This window comes from Andrena cerasifolii, chromosome 11 (genome assembly GCF_050908995.1).
Source record: "Andrena cerasifolii isolate SP2316 chromosome 11, iyAndCera1_principal, whole genome shotgun sequence".
Lineage (NCBI taxonomy): Eukaryota > Metazoa > Arthropoda > Insecta > Hymenoptera > Andrenidae > Andrena > Andrena cerasifolii.
The window spans coordinates 1,491,754-1,512,613 of NC_135128.1; the positions used below are offsets into that span (position 1 = coordinate 1,491,754).

General features: G+C 35.0%; 1 protein-coding gene and 1 long non-coding RNA gene across 9 annotated transcripts in view; one reads left to right on the plus strand and one right to left on the minus strand.

Moving 5' to 3' along the window:
* LOC143374540 (uncharacterized) overlaps positions 1–20,860 on the minus strand; it is a 179,134-nt gene that overhangs the window by 45,308 nt on the left and 112,966 nt on the right. For all 8 annotated transcript variants that reach the window (XM_076822728.1, XM_076822723.1, XM_076822726.1 and 5 more), the window contains one exon: positions 14,462–14,537. In XM_076822728.1, coding sequence (XP_076678843.1) covers positions 14,462–14,507 — 46 coding nt within the window. In that variant the 5' untranslated portion in view covers positions 14,508–14,537. The remainder of the gene's footprint in view (positions 1–14,461; positions 14,538–20,860) is intronic.
* Positions 1,782–5,196, plus strand: LOC143374528 (uncharacterized). The gene is made up of 4 exons (XR_013086682.1): positions 1,782–2,446; positions 2,599–2,676; positions 3,080–3,689; positions 3,799–5,196. It is a non-coding gene; the product is annotated as an uncharacterized LOC143374528 (long non-coding RNA).

Genomic DNA, 20,860 nt, shown 5'->3' on the forward strand with positions numbered 1-20,860 from the left:
TTCTATTTTTCAGGAACAATTTTTACGTTAATGCACTAAACTAAATACATATATCATAGGTATAGGTACATATGTATAGTGTTGGATTACTATAATTATTAAAAGGCAAAAATGACTCAATATTCAGGGAAACCTGAATATAGTAAAAGATAATGATACGTGTGTAGAGCGTCTTTTTGTTTCAATATCTGGCAACGGTGATAAAACAGACCGTTGTTAGAGAAGAGCTCACTTCTGTTCGGTATACTGTCTTAGAAAGACATTCTTTCCTAGCCGCTAAAAATAAAATTAAAATATAAAACTAGAAGGCTGATTTATTTAATAACCAATTTCCAATATATAGCTCTGTCGTTCCAATTGCAAACTGTATACTACAGATAATTAATTTTTTGTTTTTAATATTGTGATTTTGAAAATCTTTATTTTTTTTATTTTATACACAATTGCAAACCTTTATGCAATGAAATATCATTCAACATCGTGAATACCTATATTCGAGAAAAATTTCTACGACAGAGTTTATGAAATACTCTGTATATTTGCATCGAGTGGGTAGCACACACGTACACGTGTTGCACAAGCTACATCAGAGCAATAAATAAAAGTAAGGGAAGTGCAATGTCTATTCGAATATAACAAGAGAGATAGCGATTAATACAGACTGACCTATAAATAAGCCACCAAAGTCTAGTAACGTATTTGATGAATGTTTCAAAACACTCCACTTTCGAAAATGAAAGTGATGAATCGCAAATGACGAACTTGAATTATCCAATGTAAATCAATCATCCAAACAGAAATATTCTAGACGGGAACTCATAGTTCAGGAAATACTGTAAAAATGTTCCCAAAGAAAACGGGCAACTGTGTGAAGTAGACTACTAAGGTGAATGTCCCAATTTCTGCTGATTTAAGAGGTAACTCGTCATAAAGAAGGTGTAAAAAATTTGTTTGCGATGAAAATTTGCAGAGTAATTGATTAATTCTTTAATAATAAATCAACCAATTCAAAAACTATTTAAGAAATATATTTCAAGATGTTTAACTATTAGTAAGTTATAATTAAATATATAATGCTCTAAATGTCCGTATTTCTGCTCATGAAAACTAGCGATGTATGTATTGCCCCAAGCTCGTGCAACACTAAATGTTTAAATAATTTAGAATTATTTTGTTGCAACTACAGAACAAACGTAACGCATATAATAATAAGAAAAATACGAAATGAGCAGAGATTGGGACATTCACCTTAATCAACACAAACATTAAATATTTGAAAATACATGTTATCATCATCATGAAGCTTTTTACAAAAATGAAGCCCAAGAATATGTCAGGGTGTCACAGAAAATAATGGCGAATGCCTTCTAAACTGACACAGTTCGTAGATCGAGAGACTACAGAAACACGATTATTTATCTGCGTTATTTATGACTCAATCTAATAAGGTAGGAATAAGATTCCCAAGCTACCAGGCCTAGGCTGTCGCTAAACGTCGCCGTGGTATTACCAGCGAACACGTGCGCGCGTGAATGAGAGCCAGAGATCGGCAACGACGACTGGTTCCCACAGCAAGACGCGATAAAAATGAACGGAGTGTAGATGAAGCTTTTAATGGACCTAAAAACCGGTTGGCGAAGAATTACTCAGCCAGTTTCGAACTGATTCATGAGACTCTATGATACAGTTCGCCGCGCTTTCTGCGCTGCAGCGAGCGCAGAAATGCATATTCAACAGCGGGCACGCTTGCTTGCCTCTGAATGTTAAGCAGACCTCGGGATTACGCGCAGGATTTAAGTGTGCGCACCTGATCTCCGCCTGTGCGGTCAGGTTACGTAAAAACGCGCACACATGTGATTGCACTGACTTCTGTCGTCTTCAGTTGCAACTGTCCGCGTGCTCTTCTTTCAGGTTTCATTCCTGTTAAGTGTTTAACAAATATCGCTGCTTCTCTGTAGTTTCAAGACCTTCAAATGCAGGACAATTTAGGGGCAGAACGAATGCGTTGCTTATCTGTGGGTTTTACTTATACACTGTCTTCGTTTTATGCTGGAGCACGGGGAACTTGCAGATATACAGCGTGAGATGCAGAACATGAATTTGTGCTAGAGTTGAGACTCGTCGAATACTCATAAGTACTCAACTACATAATAGCAAGTATAAGCTTTTACTAGTGATTTTTTAAGCAAATAGGGGAAAGTGCGGCAAAACCGGGTACGCGGGTCAGACCGGGTATCATTGTTTTTCTAAGACAAGAGCTGCGATATGCAACCAACCTATGGTGCTACATTCGGGTGGACCTCACGACCGTATGAGATCAATCGCAGCGCAAAGCCCGTCGTAGATTTTCATTCAGAGAAGTTTCAAAATTTCGAGTTGAAAAGTTCCAGTGTTGCGTTGGCGAATTGCCTTTTTTATACCACTTGGATTTAACGAATCTATTACGGTAAGTACTGTATTGTATTCTGTAGTCTTTACACAGTATTTTTAGGTTTTACCCGGCTCTTTATCGCATGTTCTATGTATGGCGTAAATGTCTTATAGAAGCTGATTTCTAATCTTTAAAAAATCCAATAATAATCTTGATTATATCTATAGATCGCGGATGGGCTCATGAGACTTGCACAAATATTGAGGAGGGCGACGAGACCTTTATTTGTGATTTTTGTGGACTAGGTAAATTAAAATAAATTTATGTCCAAATTAATATTTCTACAAATATTTTTCTTTATGGTTTCTAAAATAATAATGGTTTTATAATTATCATATTTTATGCGTTTTTTAATAGGTACCCGATATTACCTACACCTATAGGGTAAAACCGGGTACTTGTATACTTCCGAGAAAACTTGTTTTCCTGTGAGCCAAATAGTTTTTTTCAAATAAGAACTCTCATTTTCTGATTCTGTAAGGTCCAATTAAGATTTCTAGCGGTGTCCAAAGTTTATTTTGCCGTCAGACTTTATGCTAGCAGGAAAAATACATTAGGCACCCGGCTATGTCCCACTTTCCCCTACTTAGTTCCGTATGCATTAAAGGATGAAGTATTTATTAGAAATATTTTTTACTAATTTTTCAGTAAATACGTAAAATACGTATGCATAACACATAGTACTTACTGAAAACTGCAAGTAAATGCTAGTGTTACCTTAAGACTGCCAGTCGTCTGTCTTAAATTGTCTGCTCAATCGGAATCATGGCGTTGTTCATGCAAATTCGTGCCCCCAAGGTTTACAAAAGTCGAAGAAACCATACCCGAGAGTACCGTGCCATGTTTAAATTCGAAAAACACCATGTGAACTACCTGGCGGATACATTTTTAGATATCGTGAACGAAACCACAGGTGGCGGTCTTTCATGGAAAGAGAAAATGGAGGTATTTTTTAGATACATAGGTGATCCCGGTTTGCAAGTAGGCATTGGTGAGGATACGGGTGTTCATCAGAGTAGGTACAGTTAGTCGAACAGTAACTGAAGATGCCCGCAAAATCTGTACCAAACGCCAAAGCTGGATTAAATTTCCAAAAAGTACAAATCAAGTAGAAAAAGTCAAAAGAGATTGGCAGACAAAATTCAATTTTCCGTGCTGTATAGGAGCTTTAGACTGTACACACGTGTAACGTTGCCGCGTGGGACAGGAAATACCCACAAGTAGAGCGGTTTACTCGTGGAATTGTAAATAACGCGAGGTAAAATTTTTGTTTTAAGAAAAAAAGCTTTTTAAAAAATTTTATTAACGGAAGTTTGAAGCGCTTATTGCACCATTAAACTTTTGTTTGAATCATTTTTTTCTTTCAGTTGTACTTTGAGAGTTATACGGCAAAAAGTGGAAGTGCCTATTTGACTTTGAGGTTAGTTTTCACCTTCTTAAAGGGCGGCAGGGTCTGAATGAAACACACCCTTGTTCTTGTCTTGAGTCACTCATAAACCCACAAAGTTGCGTTCCAATCGGTGAGTGCGAGTTCGCGGTGTTCGCTTGTAAGTAAATACTACTTAGTTCTTCTGGCGGCCGGCAGATGTTGTGGCTGTTGTAAAGGCATATATATATATATGCCTTTACAACAGCCATATACACCGGCCTGGTATGGAATTCCTAAATCCTACTCATAGTGGAAGGGGAATACGCCACGCATGCGCGTGATGATGCCGGTACGTCAAACCAATTGATGCCAAGATTCAGTGAAATGACAACGTCATCACGCGCATGCGTGGCATGTTCCCCCTCCATTACGCGCAGGATTTTTCTGGCAAGCCCATTAATACCATTAAAATCTCTACTACCGCAATCTCATTAACACATATGTATATGCCTTCTAAATCACGACGCCTCTCGCGGCAGCCAAGGGAACTAAATAGAAATCGGCACACAAAATCGCTGGGGTAAAAGATACAGAGTCGGAACACCTGTCTATTACACCGTGCCGTGGTTAGAAGCTTCGATCTTATTTGCAGCCAAAAAGTAAATATTTTGGTCACCTTGTTCTTCCCCCTTCTCGAGTGAATGTTACATTTTCAACGATTTGAAATATATTTTGTAAAAACAGCAATTTCTGGCCTATTAATGCTATTTATTGATTGATCTAAATATTTAAGGTAACTTTAATTTTTCACCTTTTTCAAATCAAGTGCATGGAGGGATACTTGATCAGTGCTCGAGGTGAGATAGGTACTTGAACCGGTGAAGATGCCCCAAAATGAACCGTGGAGCGGTTAATGAAACAGAAAAATACGGCAAAGAAAGTGAGAAGGAAGATCTTTTCTTCATCATCACCTGAATCGGATGATATCTAAGTGAAATGTATTTTAAGAATGCATTTACTTTGTCGATGTTTAATCCTTTGGTTTTATTTTTTCAGTAATTCTTTCAAGTTAGTTATAGTTTACTTTCGTTTTATGATATTCCCTTTATTTCATGTTATTGACTAAGATAATAAATATTTTTTAGAAAGTTAATGTGTTATTTACTCTTAAAGTTCACTGATCAAGTCTCCCCCTCAGTGGGGGATACTTCTGCATAACGCCACTGCCAGAAAATGTTTAAATCCAGTTATTAAAATTAGTTTTCAACTCTCAAATTTGTACGCGTACCTATATTGAGAAAACTCTAAGAATCACGACTGAAATAATTAAATACAAACAAAGCAAACCATTATTATTATTTTAATAAAAAAGCAAAACTGTGATCAACTATCTCACCTTTCCCCTACATAAGGCGAATGCCCCAATTTCTGCTCATGTCCCCATTTCTGCTCATTACACATTTTTCTTATTATTATAAGCGTTAAGTTTGTACTATAGTTGCAACAAAATAATTCTAAATTATTTGAACATTTGCGCGTGTGCTCACGAGGCTGGGGCTAATCAAAGTGCAGCATAAGCAACGAAAATCTTTTAAAACGAGAGACTCATGATTTTTCGACCGTGTTTTAACTGGTTGTGCTAAGGAACCAGGTCACTATTGGTATTTTATAATTGGGCAGAAAATAGTTTTTGCAGCAAAAGTTCTTATTTAATAACAAAAACAGATACCGTATTGTGCTTTGGATGTAGATTTTTGTACTATAATAATAAAAAAATTTAAAAAAAAATTTAAGTAGAAAACAGGTGATGAATGTAGGGACAAGTGAATCACCATCATGTCCGCATTTCTACTCACCAAAATTTTAGTAACATAACCTCACAATTCAATATTGAGCCGTTTATTTTTAAAGTGGCGTAAGTCCATTTATCTCCGAATCAAGATATTGAAGGGTTTGCGTTGGATTAAATTTAAAAATATGGGTAACAGATAACATAGTAGTATAATGTTTTTGGGTTTCCAAGTGTGTCAAATTTATCATCCCAATTAGCATAATTAACATTATTTAAGAAATAATATGTGTTTGATGGCTATGAATGGAGTTACGCCACTTTCAAAATCAATGAAATGACGTTTTCAATTCTTCCGAAAGCACAAGTCCATAGGAAAAGTAAATTTCCCTTGAAATAAAAATAAATGTACACACTTTTATGTTATAAAATCAAAAAAAATATTTAACTTTTATTCTTTGTTAAAGTAATTTTTACATTAAAATTAATAATGTTTTATTAATTATTATTCAGTCTTCTCCAGTTTTTGTATGCGGGATTGATTTAAAATAATTATGGTGCGCAGGTGGTATATAATATAATAAATCCATTAAGTCCTTATATTTTAGATTGTGATTGGTCTCGTTTTTCCTCGTCCAAGTCGCGTATTCCAATACATTTTTCGTGCATTTTATCTGTTTGATGCAGTTTTAGTTGTGACTGCTTTATGTCCCCCAGACATTTACTTTGTAATATGCAATTAATTTGTTATAAACAAATTATTAATCAATTGCTGAAAATTACAAGGGCATATCCGGAGACCCTTATGAATCCGTCAGCGGATCGAAAGTTAAATTTTAGATTAAATTGTTTATAACAAATTCATTGCACATTGATAATTAAACTGCTACCTTGATAATTAAACGTAAAGCTGTGATCTCAAAAAATTTTATTGCACAATATTTTCCATATCCATTTGAAACTCTCACAATGGGACTTACGCCACTTTCAAAATAAACTTTTTCATCGCTTCATTAACCAGCATATTTTCGTTCTATAAAATTTTAATGATTTTAAATATATCAGTAACAATTTTCTCCAGAATGAAAAGATCATGTAAAAATCTAACTATTAAAATAGCTAACTCGATTTTTTTGGGAAATGGACTTACGCCACTTTCAAAATGAACGGCTCATATGCTGTAACCTCTATTTCCATTCGAAGGCATTTTATTTTTTGTTTATTACTATTTTATGTTTTACTGTTGTGTTATAAAACATCTCCATAATAGATGTAACTTATTTTAACCTGAAAAGGCAACGTATTATGTGAGCAGAAATTGGTACAAATGGTGAGCAGAAATACGTACATCGTTATTTTTCGTGAGCAGAAATTCGGACATTTAGAGAATTATATTTAATTACAAATTAGTAGTAGTTAAACATCTTGAAATATCTTTCTTAAATAGTTTTCGACTGGTCGATTTATTATTAAAGAATTAATCAGTTACTCTGCAAATTTTGATCGCAAACAAATTTTTTACACCTTCCTTCTGACGAGTAACCTCTCAAATTAGCAGAAATTGGGACATTCGCCTTTGTAAATTTCGAAACAGTTTAAACATCATTCTAACAGAAACAATCGAAAGAAAAACATACAACGCTATCAGAAACTGAATTCAGCTTTCTATTTCCTTAATCGATTTGATTCCCGCTTTGCATTCTTTACAAAATCACCGGTTCGGAACGAATCATCCGGCAATAACACCGATTCGGCTGGAAAGCCCAGTTTCAAAGAAACTTTCCATTTCGATCCGGAGAGAATGAACGGATACTTTTAACTTTCGTTCTTCGTAGTATCGTTTCCCACGTCGATCCTTCCCGACGCGAACGATTTACGATTTATTGCTCTTCGGGCAACTTGAAACTCTTATTCGAAAGGAAATGAGAAAGAATTGTAAAACAAATGCATCTGTCGCTTGCCGCTATTGATAGCGTGGGTTTCTTCACTTTCAATAAGAATGTTTTGAACGACAGTATTTGAAAATTCGTAGAAAGATTTAGATAATACTATTTCTATCAAGCAGTAGAAATATTTAAAAATAAGAAAATGTATCTTTCGGTCATATGCAACATTTTGATTCACTTGAACGCCAGAATCCAACATTCGCTACTATAGAACGAGGTATAATATGTTACACTATTTAGGTACGTACATCGCAAATCTCTGTATCATTTGATAATTCAAATAAGTACACATATACTTCATATTCAAGTACCTACGTAATAATATTTGAATGCGACGTTATTGAAAAAAAAATCCGTAACACGAAATATTACAAATATATAATTATGAAATATTCGAATATTAAATATTGTTAAAGCTATTATTCTGAAGTCTTTCTTATAAATTTATTGTTTCTGGGCTAGTTTCGTAGCAGCATATTGCTGTGTCCCACCTCCATACACTACTTATTTGTAGTTATCTTTATGTCTGTTTTATCATTCGTTAAGGGGAGGTTCCGGTCTAAAAGTCGATTTTTTTTTATTTCATTTTTCGAATGTTCAACCTTTTAGGAATACTTGTTTAAAAGGATTTGTTGAAATTCGTAATATTCCCGAAGTTACAGGCATTTGAGTAGCGGCAAATGCATGAGTAACACCCGGCCACTCGGCACTCACGTAAAACTTTCGACGCGTTTTTCTCGAAACAGTGTTCTCAAAACGGTGGGACCTGTATCTCCAAAAGTTATTATCCGATTCGACTGAAACTTTTTTTTACTTTGAAGAATATACTTCTGCCTAGGAGGGAAACCAGAAAAAATACAAAAAATTGAAAATTTATAATTTTCAAAGGCGATGAAAGGACGCAAAATATAGGGGGAAAGTGATTTCAAACTTCAAGTGTCGTTATTTTCTTAAAAATGTCATTTTTGCATTTTTTCTGGTATCCCCCCTAGCCAGAAGTATATTCTTCAAAATAAAAAAAGTTTCAGTCGAATCGGATAATAACTTTTGGGGATACAGGCCCCACCGATTTGGATCAATTTTTTGACGCCATGACTTTAACGACTCCCCAGTGCCGTCTGCAATGATTAATTATAAAACAAAAAATATGTTTCTATAATTTAAGACATCCTTAATGCAATGCAAAAAGTCCCATTAAATTATATACAGTGGTTTTCCTTTAATTAATTCCTAAAGATCACCTATTTTTTGGTCTCTAGACAGGATACCTCCCCTTAATACTCGATATCTATGTTATACTAGTTCAAGAACGGCCAAGTCATTATTATTACTATTAAAAACCCTTTGCACTCCAATGTATTGTTCCGACAATCGACGCGAGGTCTTGTCCTCAATATCGCACTTATTAAACACAGAACTTTGTAATATAAAGAATTGAGCCGTTTATTTTGAAAGTGACCTAAGTTCATTTATATTTAAAAAAATTTTATATATAAATTTTCAATACTAACTTCAAGTTGTACATGTTAATACCGTCAACAACAAAAAAATTGACAAATCAACTTAGGCCACTTTCAAAATAAACTAATTATCAAATTAATTCACTGAATTCTACGAATTCTGAAGTCCTCCACTTTCACCGAGCTTAATGATATCGGTACGTAACATTAATCTAGACGTAAGTATGCCTGAAGGGTATACTTGCTATGCAAGTGGGTTAAATTATCAACTCACTTGCTCCACTGTCGATTTGCAGGTCTAAGAGGAGAATTGATGGTATCGATCGACGCGGAGCTCGTTCGTGGGGACTGTAAATTTATATTGTCAAGGCAAGTGTTACAGTTAAGTTGCAGCCTAGCATGGCGCGGTAATCCTAACAGTACTTGGTGCCTGCACAGTTGGCGCAGCCGTCTCTATTGAAAACCTTTTGCATCACTGTCTCGCGATGCAACAGGATGCAACGAAGAGAACTCTGCGCAAAGGAAACGCGTATCATACAGTTACGTGCACGCGAAAGTTATGACGAAATTCTTCCACCAAGTAATCTGCTCTTTGACGGATATATTTGTGGCGCGATGCAATCGCGACGATATGTAGAAAGCGCGAAGTTAGGAATATTTTAACCATCACAGAAATCATGAACAATAATTTTCTGTTCCGTATGCCACTAACTTGGATAATATTGCTATTTAATGAAGATATTAACGATTCCTTTGTCACCTTATTCTTTGATAGGATAGGGTGGAGCTAAAAGTCCCGTTTTTCATATATACCTATGTAAAATTTAGTGATAATAATCGAGAAACATCTGGTGTTATTTTGTATGAACTATAAGTATTATCACTTGCGTTCACGAAGTTCGTTTGTTGATAATGTTATTTTCTGTTGAGTCATACCATAAAATCTTTGGTAATGCAAAATGGACTTCTTGCCCCCACGCACGGGGTAAAAAGTCGCTAATGCCTTTTCGCGTAATATTAAACTAAATAAGTAAAAAACTCTTTTCAAATCAACAAATATTTATTAAATCAATTCTTTTTGGTACCTATACAATAATTAAAGGAAAGCATGACTTACTTCTTTAACAAACAAAAATATTTAAAAAAAAAATTAAAATCGACTTCAAAATAATAAAAATGCACTTGAAAGTAAAAAATAATTTTTTCCCTTTTTTAATCTACGACTCCCATATTTTTTAAGTCGACGCCAGATTTATGCAGTGCAAATAATAAGGCGCCGACTTAAAAAATATGAGAGTTGTCAATTAAATAAGGGAAAAAATTATTTTTTACTTTCTAGAGCATTTTTATTATTTTGAGGTCGGTTTTAATTTTTTTTTAAATATTTTTATTTTTAACCTTTTAGTTTTATATATATTGACACAACATGCTGAGGAGATATGCGCGTACGTACATAAAATAATAATAATTAGGTGACAATAGTCTTTATTATTAACCAGAACTGGCAAAATATTGGGCCAATGTTGATGCATCGCCCTCTTTCGAATAAAAAAAAAGATCATCAAAATCGGGCCATATGCTGAGTAGTGATGTGGGGACAAACATTAAAAAAAAATACATACGGTTCGAATCTATAACCTCCTCCTTTTTGAAGCCGGTTAAAAATGTAAATATAAGTCAAGGTTCACTTTGAACTAAAAACTAAAAAAAATCGCTCAACTAAAACCAAAACACTATTTAAAGGCTTTGGCATGATTTCTTTATACTTTGGCCATCTTATTATGAAAACAAATAATAAAATATATGTTTTCAGTCTGAGGGACTTTTTGCCCCAATGGTACCTCTACAGTTTCAGCGATATATACGTTAGAAAATATTATCATTCAGCAATAAACAATATCATGCACACATTACTAAAGGAACATACAATCTTAACGTACTTGGCTGATACGCTTTTAAACTGTGGTTTACTTTGTATGAAACAATAAAGACGACGTATTTCTTTTGGTTTTCGATACATAAAATAAAGAAGGCGTCGTGTGATTCGCACGAACGTCCAGGAGCGACTGGGGACTCTGCAGTCACCTTCGTTTCTTCTCGAATTTTACATAGTAGGGGAGACCGGAGCTAGTTGACTAATTTTTAACATTTATAATTTTTATAAATAGACCATTGGTATTTTGTTGACTTGTTGCACACCAAAAGTTTACAAACTTCATTAGGTATGCAGGATTAATTTTTAAAACTGCTTTAATTGAGTCTAGGTCGTAGTTTTTATTATATTTAGAGTGTTGAGACGAATAAGTCAGCAATCCCCGGCTGTGAGGTTAGTTAACAAATATGATTAGTTGACTTGACATTTTCTTTTCAGTTTTAACCCTTTGCCTGCGAAAGGCATATATATATGCTGTCACAGTTCCATCAATATACAGGGTGTCCCACTAAGGAGTGGACAGCGCGATATCTCCTTAAAGTATTGTCGATAAAAATATAAAAAAAATAGGGAATTGCATGGTTCGAGGTGGCCCATTTATTAGCGCGAACGAATTTTGTTTTCGATTATTATTTTAAAAGATACGATGGTCAAGTTCGGTTTTTCAAATGGAACTATTTTTTTTGAAGACCTGAGTTGATAGTGCGTTCCAAGACAAATTCAATAAGCTTTAATGTATACGCTTTATTTCCACTGGTTTTTAAGATATTGCGCTTGCAAATTTACTGATTTTCACTGCAAGAAACCCCTCTGGAATGGCAAAAACCGGGGGCGGTCTTACCGGCGCCACGGGTGGCACTGCCTGTTGAAATGGATACTTACCTGCCAAAGGTCTACGCCAGAAATGGCAGGCCCAAAGGCTGGACAATTCTTTTCCGTCAGAAATGCTACTTAGGTAGGTACATCTGCGGTATCGAGAAGCGCATCGTTACTTTTATTTCGCACTTGCTTCTACGCTCGGATGGCCGGTTCTTTTGGGAGGGATGCAAGTTGGATTGGTTAGCTTAGGAGGAGTGAAAGTTGCTAGACTAAATTTCAACCATAGGGAGCAGATTGTGTCAAAAGAAAAGAATTGTCCAGCCTTTAGGCCTGCCATTTCTGGCGTAGACCTTTGGCAGGTAAGTATCCATTTCAACAGGCAGTGCCACCCGTGGCGCCAGTAAGACCTTGCAGTGAAAATCAGTAAATTTGCAAGCGCAATATCTTAAAAACCAGTGGAAATAAAGTGTATACATTAAAGCTTATTGAATTTGTCTTGGAACGCACTATCAACTCAGGTCTTCAAAAAAAATAGTTCCATTTGAAAAACCGAACTTGACCATCGTATCTTTTAAAATAATAATCGGAAACAAAATTCGTTCGCGCTCTTAAATGGGCCACCTCGAACCATGCAATTCCCTATTTTTTTTATATTTTTATCGACAATACTTTAAGAGATATCGCGCTGTCCACTCCTTAGTGGGACACCCTGTATACGAGAGGAGTATATATACGCAGCCAATTCCACCAATATAGTATACGAAGAGCGTACATATATATCCTACGACCAACAAATTTTTTTTATTTTTTTTCACTTCTTCACACTTTTATTTTTTTTTTATTAAGTATCATGGTGTTAGATACTGTAATTATTTTCTACTTGTTTGTTATGGTCTATTTTGAAGGCCTGAGAGCTTGAAGGGAGGATAGGGTGTAAAACTGGTAGGGGTGAGTTTGGAGGGATTTATGGTGGGGGAAGTGGATTTGAGCAGCTAAACTCTTCGCCTCGACTGCATCTTGAGGATAAAAAGTGCAATTTTTAGTGGTATTCCTATGCTTAGTCAAGTAACCCCGTCCGACATTGTCAACGTGTTAAGGGTCGTACGTACACAACGCACCGGATAAAATAAAATACCCTAAGTTATAGTCAACGTATCACGTTTCCACAAAATATTCATAAAAAAAAAAATCAAGCAGTACTTAGCGGATAAAAATTCATAAATAGTCGAAACAGAAATATTTACTTCCCGCCGACTTTTTTAGATTTTTCATACTCACTGATAGAACACTCAAGTTTTTGTCACGGTGACATTAAATGGCATTCGTATGCTTCAATATCGCGAATCGCAGCATAATTTATAACATAATACAACAATTAAAGGGAATTAGTCGGCTAACCTCGTTAGTCAACTAGCCCCGGTCTCCCCTATACTGCGAAACTCAATACATTGCTTAGGAATAGAGATTTTGCATTCGGGACTTTTTGCCCGCCGGACATTTAGCCCCAACCTACCCTACTTATAAGGGGAGGACACCATGTGATAGATATCGATTTTGATGAGCCTTGCCACATTAGATCTATGTCGAAAATAAGTAAATAGTTCTCCGAGCACTTCAGCTAATAGGTCTTAATAATAGAGATATTTACATGTAAATTATTAAAAATTGCATAGTCGCCGTGGGGTTTTAGTGGGTAAAAATCCCGCAACTACCCTGGCGCCCGCGGGGAATTCCCTTCTGGAGGCGTCGGGTGCCTTTTGATGATATCTTCAAAATTTATAAATTTCTTTCTTAACTTGGGGAAACTTTCAAAAGGCACCCCGACTCCTCCAGAGGGGAACCTTCGGGGGGCGCCAGGGCAGTGTGGGAATTTTACCCATTAAAACCCCACGGCCCCTATGAAATTTTTAATAATTTACATGTAAATATCTCTATTATTAAGGCCTACTGGCTGAAACGCTCGGACACCTATATCACATGGTGTCCTCCCCTTGTTAGTTCTGGATATGTAGTCAGATTTAGTTTTGTCTTTAAATTGAATGTTTACTAATATCATTAGTGACAATTAAATGTGTTTAGTCAAATGTTAGAAACAAAATATAAAATGTCCTAAATTTAAATTCTGATGTAAATTAACACTTGCATCGGATTTCAATTATTCATGTAAATTTATTGAACACATGCTGCCAATTGAATGTAATTTCCTAAACCTGTTACAGAATTTCTTAATAGAAATCGTTGAGATTTAGGTAATCAGCTTCGTATATTAGTTTAACTATAATCAGTGCAACTATAATAGTTCAATCAAATAATAATTGATCGGTAACTTTAAATGGTCTGATCAATATTGGCATAAATTTTATATATTGCAAGTCCGATGGAATTGTATCTAGGATTAATTAGGTACAAACTTAACAATTTTCAAGCTTTGTTAATTGAATACTTCATTCATCAGATGTAATTGATTTTATGTATATAAGAAGTGCTCTGGTTTATTCTTTTGTAACTGTAATTTATTACCCATTTTTTCAGAACAGAGCTCACACTCGACAGCTTAAAGAACCGAAGCGATCGATGTACAATTGTTTCAACATCGGAATTACCAGTAACCTTAACCTTCAAACTGCTGTGCGGATGTACCTACATAATGCATGTGCGACTTAATGGATTATGCAAATCGATCGATAAATACTGGTTTTTTAACATATTCTTACCGATGCATACTCCTAACACGAGAGGTGCTCTTCTTCTTCGAGTCATCTCACCGTTCGTTAGATCTCCTCGCGAAATCTGCAATGAAAATTATGTTTTACTTCACACATCCTTACAAGAATCTTATTTCTATTTCTAACTAGCAAACTACCCCCCTAATCCCCCTCCCCGTGTTCCGCTTCGAGTCTAAGAGATATTAAGGATTCCATGAAAACACATCTCACTCCTTTTCACCACCATCTAGGGGTTGATTAGGACAAAATGCTGAATCAGGTTTTTAGGCATTTGTGTGGGTAAACTTTGTAAGTAAAAACCAAGTCGATATCTAATCGGGCCTAAAAAATAATAAGGAGTCCGAGAAAACATATTTCGCCCCTTTTTACCCCCTTCGGGTTGGAATTTCAAGAAAGCCCTTATAATCGAGCACCCACGTCGCAAAGGGAATATACCCTCCGAATTTCATGTTTCTAGGGTCTGCGGTTTGAGCTGGGCAGTGATGAATCAGTGTTACAACGATTATATAAGTATAGACAAGTAACCATTAATTAATGAATATGATCTTCTGAATATTTAGAATTCAAGTAACTGCACAAACTGATGCTTCTAAGAGATTTAGAAAAGACAACAAGACTGAAGAGTGTGGAAAATAGGGTTCAGATTGAACGGGGGTATTAGCAGAAAATATTAGCTGAACTGATTAATAAATGGCTGGGTAACACAAACCAGAAACGTTGGCAGAGTTGGAAATAATGCTTGAATTTGCTGATACAAGCCATTTGCTCTCTTCTGTTTGTTGCACGTAACGTGTAAACGAACGAATACTGTCTTGGACAGGTTTTCTAAGTATACTCCTTCAATTTCTGTTGCCAGAGTTCCTGGTCTGCGCTTGACAGCCATTCTCTACTCGCCGCAGCAATTAATTGACGTTTCGAGCAGAACAAATGGCTTTAAACGTTGGCGATAGTAATTTTTCGTTTAGTGGGTAGCGTTTAATTTTTGGATCATAAAATATTTTTTAAACGTGTGAAGAACCATTAGAAATTTTGTTGCATAAATTTAAAAAATATAGGTAATATTCCACCACTTTCAGTTGTATAATTTTTACCCTAATTTAATTCAATAAGCAGGGGAATTTTAATGAATGTTTCACGCAATTTGCCGTCGTTACGTGGATATAGTAATAAAGTATTGATAAGAATTTTTAAGTAGTACACTGTATATTATACTGAAAATTTCAACAGGAATCACAGTAATACTGCTAAATATTTTGGATAATACATATTTTGTTAATAACTGATCTCGTGTAATATTTATTTATTTAACATACGGGTAAAACCCAGGTGTTAACAAAAATTGGTAATAAACAATACCTAGTAGAGACGGACATTACATAGGAAAAAAAAGAAAAACAAACGAAATGTGCAGAGTACAATGATTATAAAACACGACAATGCGCATGACTATCCAGACGTAACCTTATGTGCCACTGCTCTATAGACACTAGCCTTAAAAGTGGAAGGAGAGTCACGAAAAAAATCAATCTCCGTATAATATGTATTAGCCAGATTGCAAATTCGGCTTGTGGGGTCTGTAATACCAAATCTGGAAGTGTAGACATGAGGTCTAAAGAGCAGAGTATACCTGATAACACGTTCCGGAACATTAAAATTAATTAAACTAAATCTTTTTGATTCAAAAAGCTATCACTGTTCTGCCTACAATTTCTAAGCGTGTGAATTTTTTTTTTAATGTATTTTTTATCTGCAATTTGAATTCAACTCTACATTTACTAAAACACTGTGGTGTCAATAACAATAATTCGAACAATAAAAGTAGCCAGGAATTGTAAATTTATTATTATTAATGTAAGACTTTCTGAAATTCATTTTTTCAATTTGTTCGCCAAATAGTAAGTAAGCAACCGCAAAAGATGTGTTTTCTTCAATTATAAAACTGGACTGCAACATAAACTTGTTGATGAGATTCAGTAATTTAAGTCAGCCGTAACATTCGTATTCAGTTAGAAGAACTTTCAATAACAGTTTTATAGCTATTCAACGGACGTAACGAAGTTCAGAGCCTCGTGGTTTGTCGTGTAGATAATTTGTGGTTTCGAGCAAAAATGTATTAAACTTTAATTCCACTTTTAACTCCACATTTCATGGATAAGGAACACAAATTCAAATTTCGAGAATAAATCGAGCCCAAAGTTTTGTCCACTCCAAATCCCGTAAATGGATCTAATCTAAAAATGGATCTCGTTTAAGTAAAAAATCACAGAAATAAGTCAAAATTAGGAAAAATATATAAAAAAATACATAAAAAAAGAAAAAAGTTACACATAGATTTAATTAGTTTTTAGCTGCGAAAAAATTACAATAATTAAGGTTCCCAACAAATGTTTTTTTATTATATGCGAGTTCACCTTCATTTCTTTATGTGAAAATACAAAGAGAAACAAATGATACAGTGCCATTTAAAAATCTGGTGTTCGTCTTGCTTTTTCAAACTGAAAAATACATTTTGAAAATCCTGATTATTGTAATTTATTGGCGTCTAAAAAACTAATTAATTCCACGTCAAACTTTTTTCTGTCAGATTATAAGTGGATAGGTTATTGCACGAATATTGCGCGCACTTTCATGATTGTGGATTCTGGTCTGAGACTCCTGAAAGAGAATTCACGATTTTCCTTTTCCTTTGGTGGACTTTTAAATATTTATGGTACCCGTTCACAGACAAATGTTTTTCAGAGTTTTTCGACAAGGTATACTACGAAGTTTAAAATACGAACGATAACAAATGTGTTATAACTTAAGGGGTTATGCCTAGTCAGGCGGTCGAAAAGAGGCGAATATTTGTGATTTTTTTTGAAGAAGCGGAAGCGTATAATTTTACAAAACTTTTTCCGCTTAAAAGAGCAACATTTAAAGAAAATTTGGTAATTTTTTCGTAGAAAAATATTTAAGTTTATAATAAAATAACAAGCGACATCCAAGAACCAGATTATCTAAAATCAAAAAACAAAAAAGATTTCGTTAGTATATTAATATGTCCTCAGGTTGACGGAGAGAATTTTCCAAAATATTAAGTTAAAACAAAATGGCGGCTATTTAAAGTTGAAATCCTGATTTTTTCCTGCAAAAATCACGCGAAAAAAGTTTAAATCCTGATTTTTTCCTGCAAAAATCACGCGAAAAAATCAGGATTTCAAATTTAAATAGCCGCCATTTTGTTTTAACTTAATATTTCGGAAAATTCTCTCCGTCAACCTGAGGATACATTAATATACTAACGAAATCTTTTTTGTTTTTTGATTTTAGATAATCTGGTTCCGAATGGCAATGCTCACCGCAAAACCAAATTTTTAAAAATACTTCTTGGATGTCGCTTGTTATTTTATTATAAACGTAAATATTTTTCTACGAAAAAATTACCAAATGTTCTTTAAATGTTGCTCTTTTAAGCGCAAAATGTTCTGTAAAAATATACGCTTCCGTTTCTTAAAAAAAAATCACAAATATTCGCCTCTTTTCGACCGCCTGACTAGGCACAACCCCTTAAAGAAACGGAACACTGTTTGACACAGAATGTGAACATGATAAAAAATGATTTTAAGATTTCTTAACGTGTCCTTGTATAAATCCAGATGCCAATGAACTTCGATTAGTATTGCAACGGTAAACATAAAATTAGAATAATGAATTATAAATGTTGCTTAAAGTAACTGGTCTAACCGGAAAGATGGTCACGATTTTCAATGCCAAGGCGAATTCTGTGTCACTTTAAAGGGAGAAGGATAATTATACAGTAATTGCTATTATCAAAGAGCTACAGTCTACCTAAAGGAATAATTGATTTGTTTTCCATCGATTACATTGCCGCGGAGAGTTCTTCCCCATCTCATTTTCCTGACTGATGGCTTAGCTGCTTAAAATTAAACATTACTTGGGGAAAGTAATGATGGGTTGGAGAGCATCGCAAGTGCCTATAATTATTTGTACGATTCTAATCAGATGATTTTCACTTACTAAATGGTTTGGAATTTACGTATGAATACAAAACTTGACTTCAATACCAGGTGGAGTTTCATGTAATGATTTGTAACATTCAATAGCCGTTTCTTATAGATTTCCGTGGCCTGAAAACGAATCCGCAAAACGTTTGTCGCCATCAACCTCAGTTTTTGAGAAATTCAATTTTGAAAAAAAAAAACTGTAAATTTTCAACTTTTAACATCTTTTGTGTCGAAACGATAATACTTACTAAGTTGCTTGTTGCGCCAAATTATTCTATGAAACATCGATTAAAGGGAAAAGAACACCCGAAATGCACTAATTTTTGCAGATATATTTCTATATATTTTATAAACTAAGAGTCTAGGAGAAAATCTGACTACTCCACGCGATGCGGCAGACATTTTTTCTTCGGAAAGCATCAACAGAAGTGGTAAGTCACGTTTTGTTTTCAATACAGAAGCGAAATAGTTTGGCAAAACGGGCGGCGCGGACAGTGGTAGTCACGCGCGTTAAGCGATTGTGTTACGCTGAGCGGCAGTGGCTCACGCGCCGCCGTTGACTACCACTGTCGACGCCGCACGTTTTGCCAAACTATTTCGCTTCTGCATTGAAAACGAAGCGTGATTTACCACTTCTGTTGATGCTTTCCGATGGAAAAATATCTGCTGCATCTCGTGGAATAGTCAGATTTCCTCCTAGACCCTTAGTTTTGGAAATAAATTGAAAGATATCTTCAAAAATGGGTGCATTTCGGGTATCCTTTTCCCTTTGATCGAAGTTTAAACATATTTAAATGTTCATAATCCAATAATAACTTAAAGCGTTGTATTTGGGAGGGTTCGTAGAATAATTTGACGCAACGAGCAACCGAATAAGTAATACCGTTTCGACACAAAAGATGTTCAAAGTTGAAAATTTGCAGTTTTTCTTCAAAATCGAATTCCTCAAAAACTGAGGATGATGGCTACAAACGGTTTGCGGATTCGTTTACAGGGCACGAAAACCTACAATAAACAGCTATTGAATGTTACAAGTCCGAAAAAAGTCAAATTTTGTCGAACTGTGTAATCATTGAAATAAAAAAGTTCCTATATTCATTATTCTCCATTCCACGTAATTTTTGCGTGTTATTCTCATTAACATTATTTATTATTGAGAAATGATATTGTCTTTTAGTCATAAAAAGTTGAAAAAATGTTTATAATATTCATGAAATACTTAAATGATAAATTACTTAAAATATTTCATTCAATCTTGTTCCGTCGAGCAGGGCTCCCTTTTACGTAATTCAAAAACTTATGCTTCACTTTTCTTCATTAAACAGAAAATCGAAGCCTTCTTCGAATAAGTAACCAATTAGATATAAATTATTTATTTAAGATGCTTGTAATAACTTATTTAAAGTGTTTGGGACAGTCGATTCTCTTTTCAACCGGACTATAGAGTGTAGCTGTAGAACGATTTCAAATAACTAAAGCAACAAAAGAATCGTGAAATGTTAACTACATTGAACAAAATGATAAATTCTCCGCTCTATTGACCTCATATTAAAAACTCTTAGAAGGGAAGCACATGAGGAGTTGCGCACCGATTTTGAGGAAAGAATTGAAAAATATTTGATCCCTGTTTAACCCTGTAGGTACCTAATAGTTTACGAGATATTTAACAATAAAACTCGCGTTTGCTTCTTGACGTTAAATGTCGGAAACTTCAATGGCGTAGCTGAGGCTGCATTAGGGCCGTCTCGCTCGATTTTGCAAAAATTTAACAGTGAAAACCTTGAAAACCGTTTGAGCTAAGAGGCTAGAATTTCATCACAAACTGTGATGAAATGGTATGTGGCCAATCTTATGCAATTTGAGGTGGAATACCTCCGTACTTGTCTGCTTTGAAACTGTGAGCACAACTTTTTATCTTCCACCTGCAGTTATTTTTAAGATGATCGTACAAAGGGATACGTTTCACGGAAGACTTTTCGCCTACAATATCAATCGACGTTCTAAGGCAGTTTCGCTCTTAAGAGGAGCGATTAAAAAAGAACGTATGCACGTCGTGGGCACGATCTCTCCATCCAGCGTTCCAAAGTGTAACTCCTAAAGTGTTATATCTTCCAAGGTAAAACGTTAGAAAAAGAGTGACTAACAAGCGAGACTTGCACTGGAACAAGCTTCGCTTGACATAATTCCTCGAGTTACCAGGGCATGTAACCAGTGAATCTGCTTATTGTTCCATATTTGGCACGATGAACTTTCATGTAAATTAATCGCCTGATTTATATTCAAGGTGAGATGAAATGTTAAAGTGCAAGGTTCAAGATGATTCACGGGCATTTATATATGTACAGTTGCTTAAAAAAGTATCCGCTCACCGCATATGTAACAT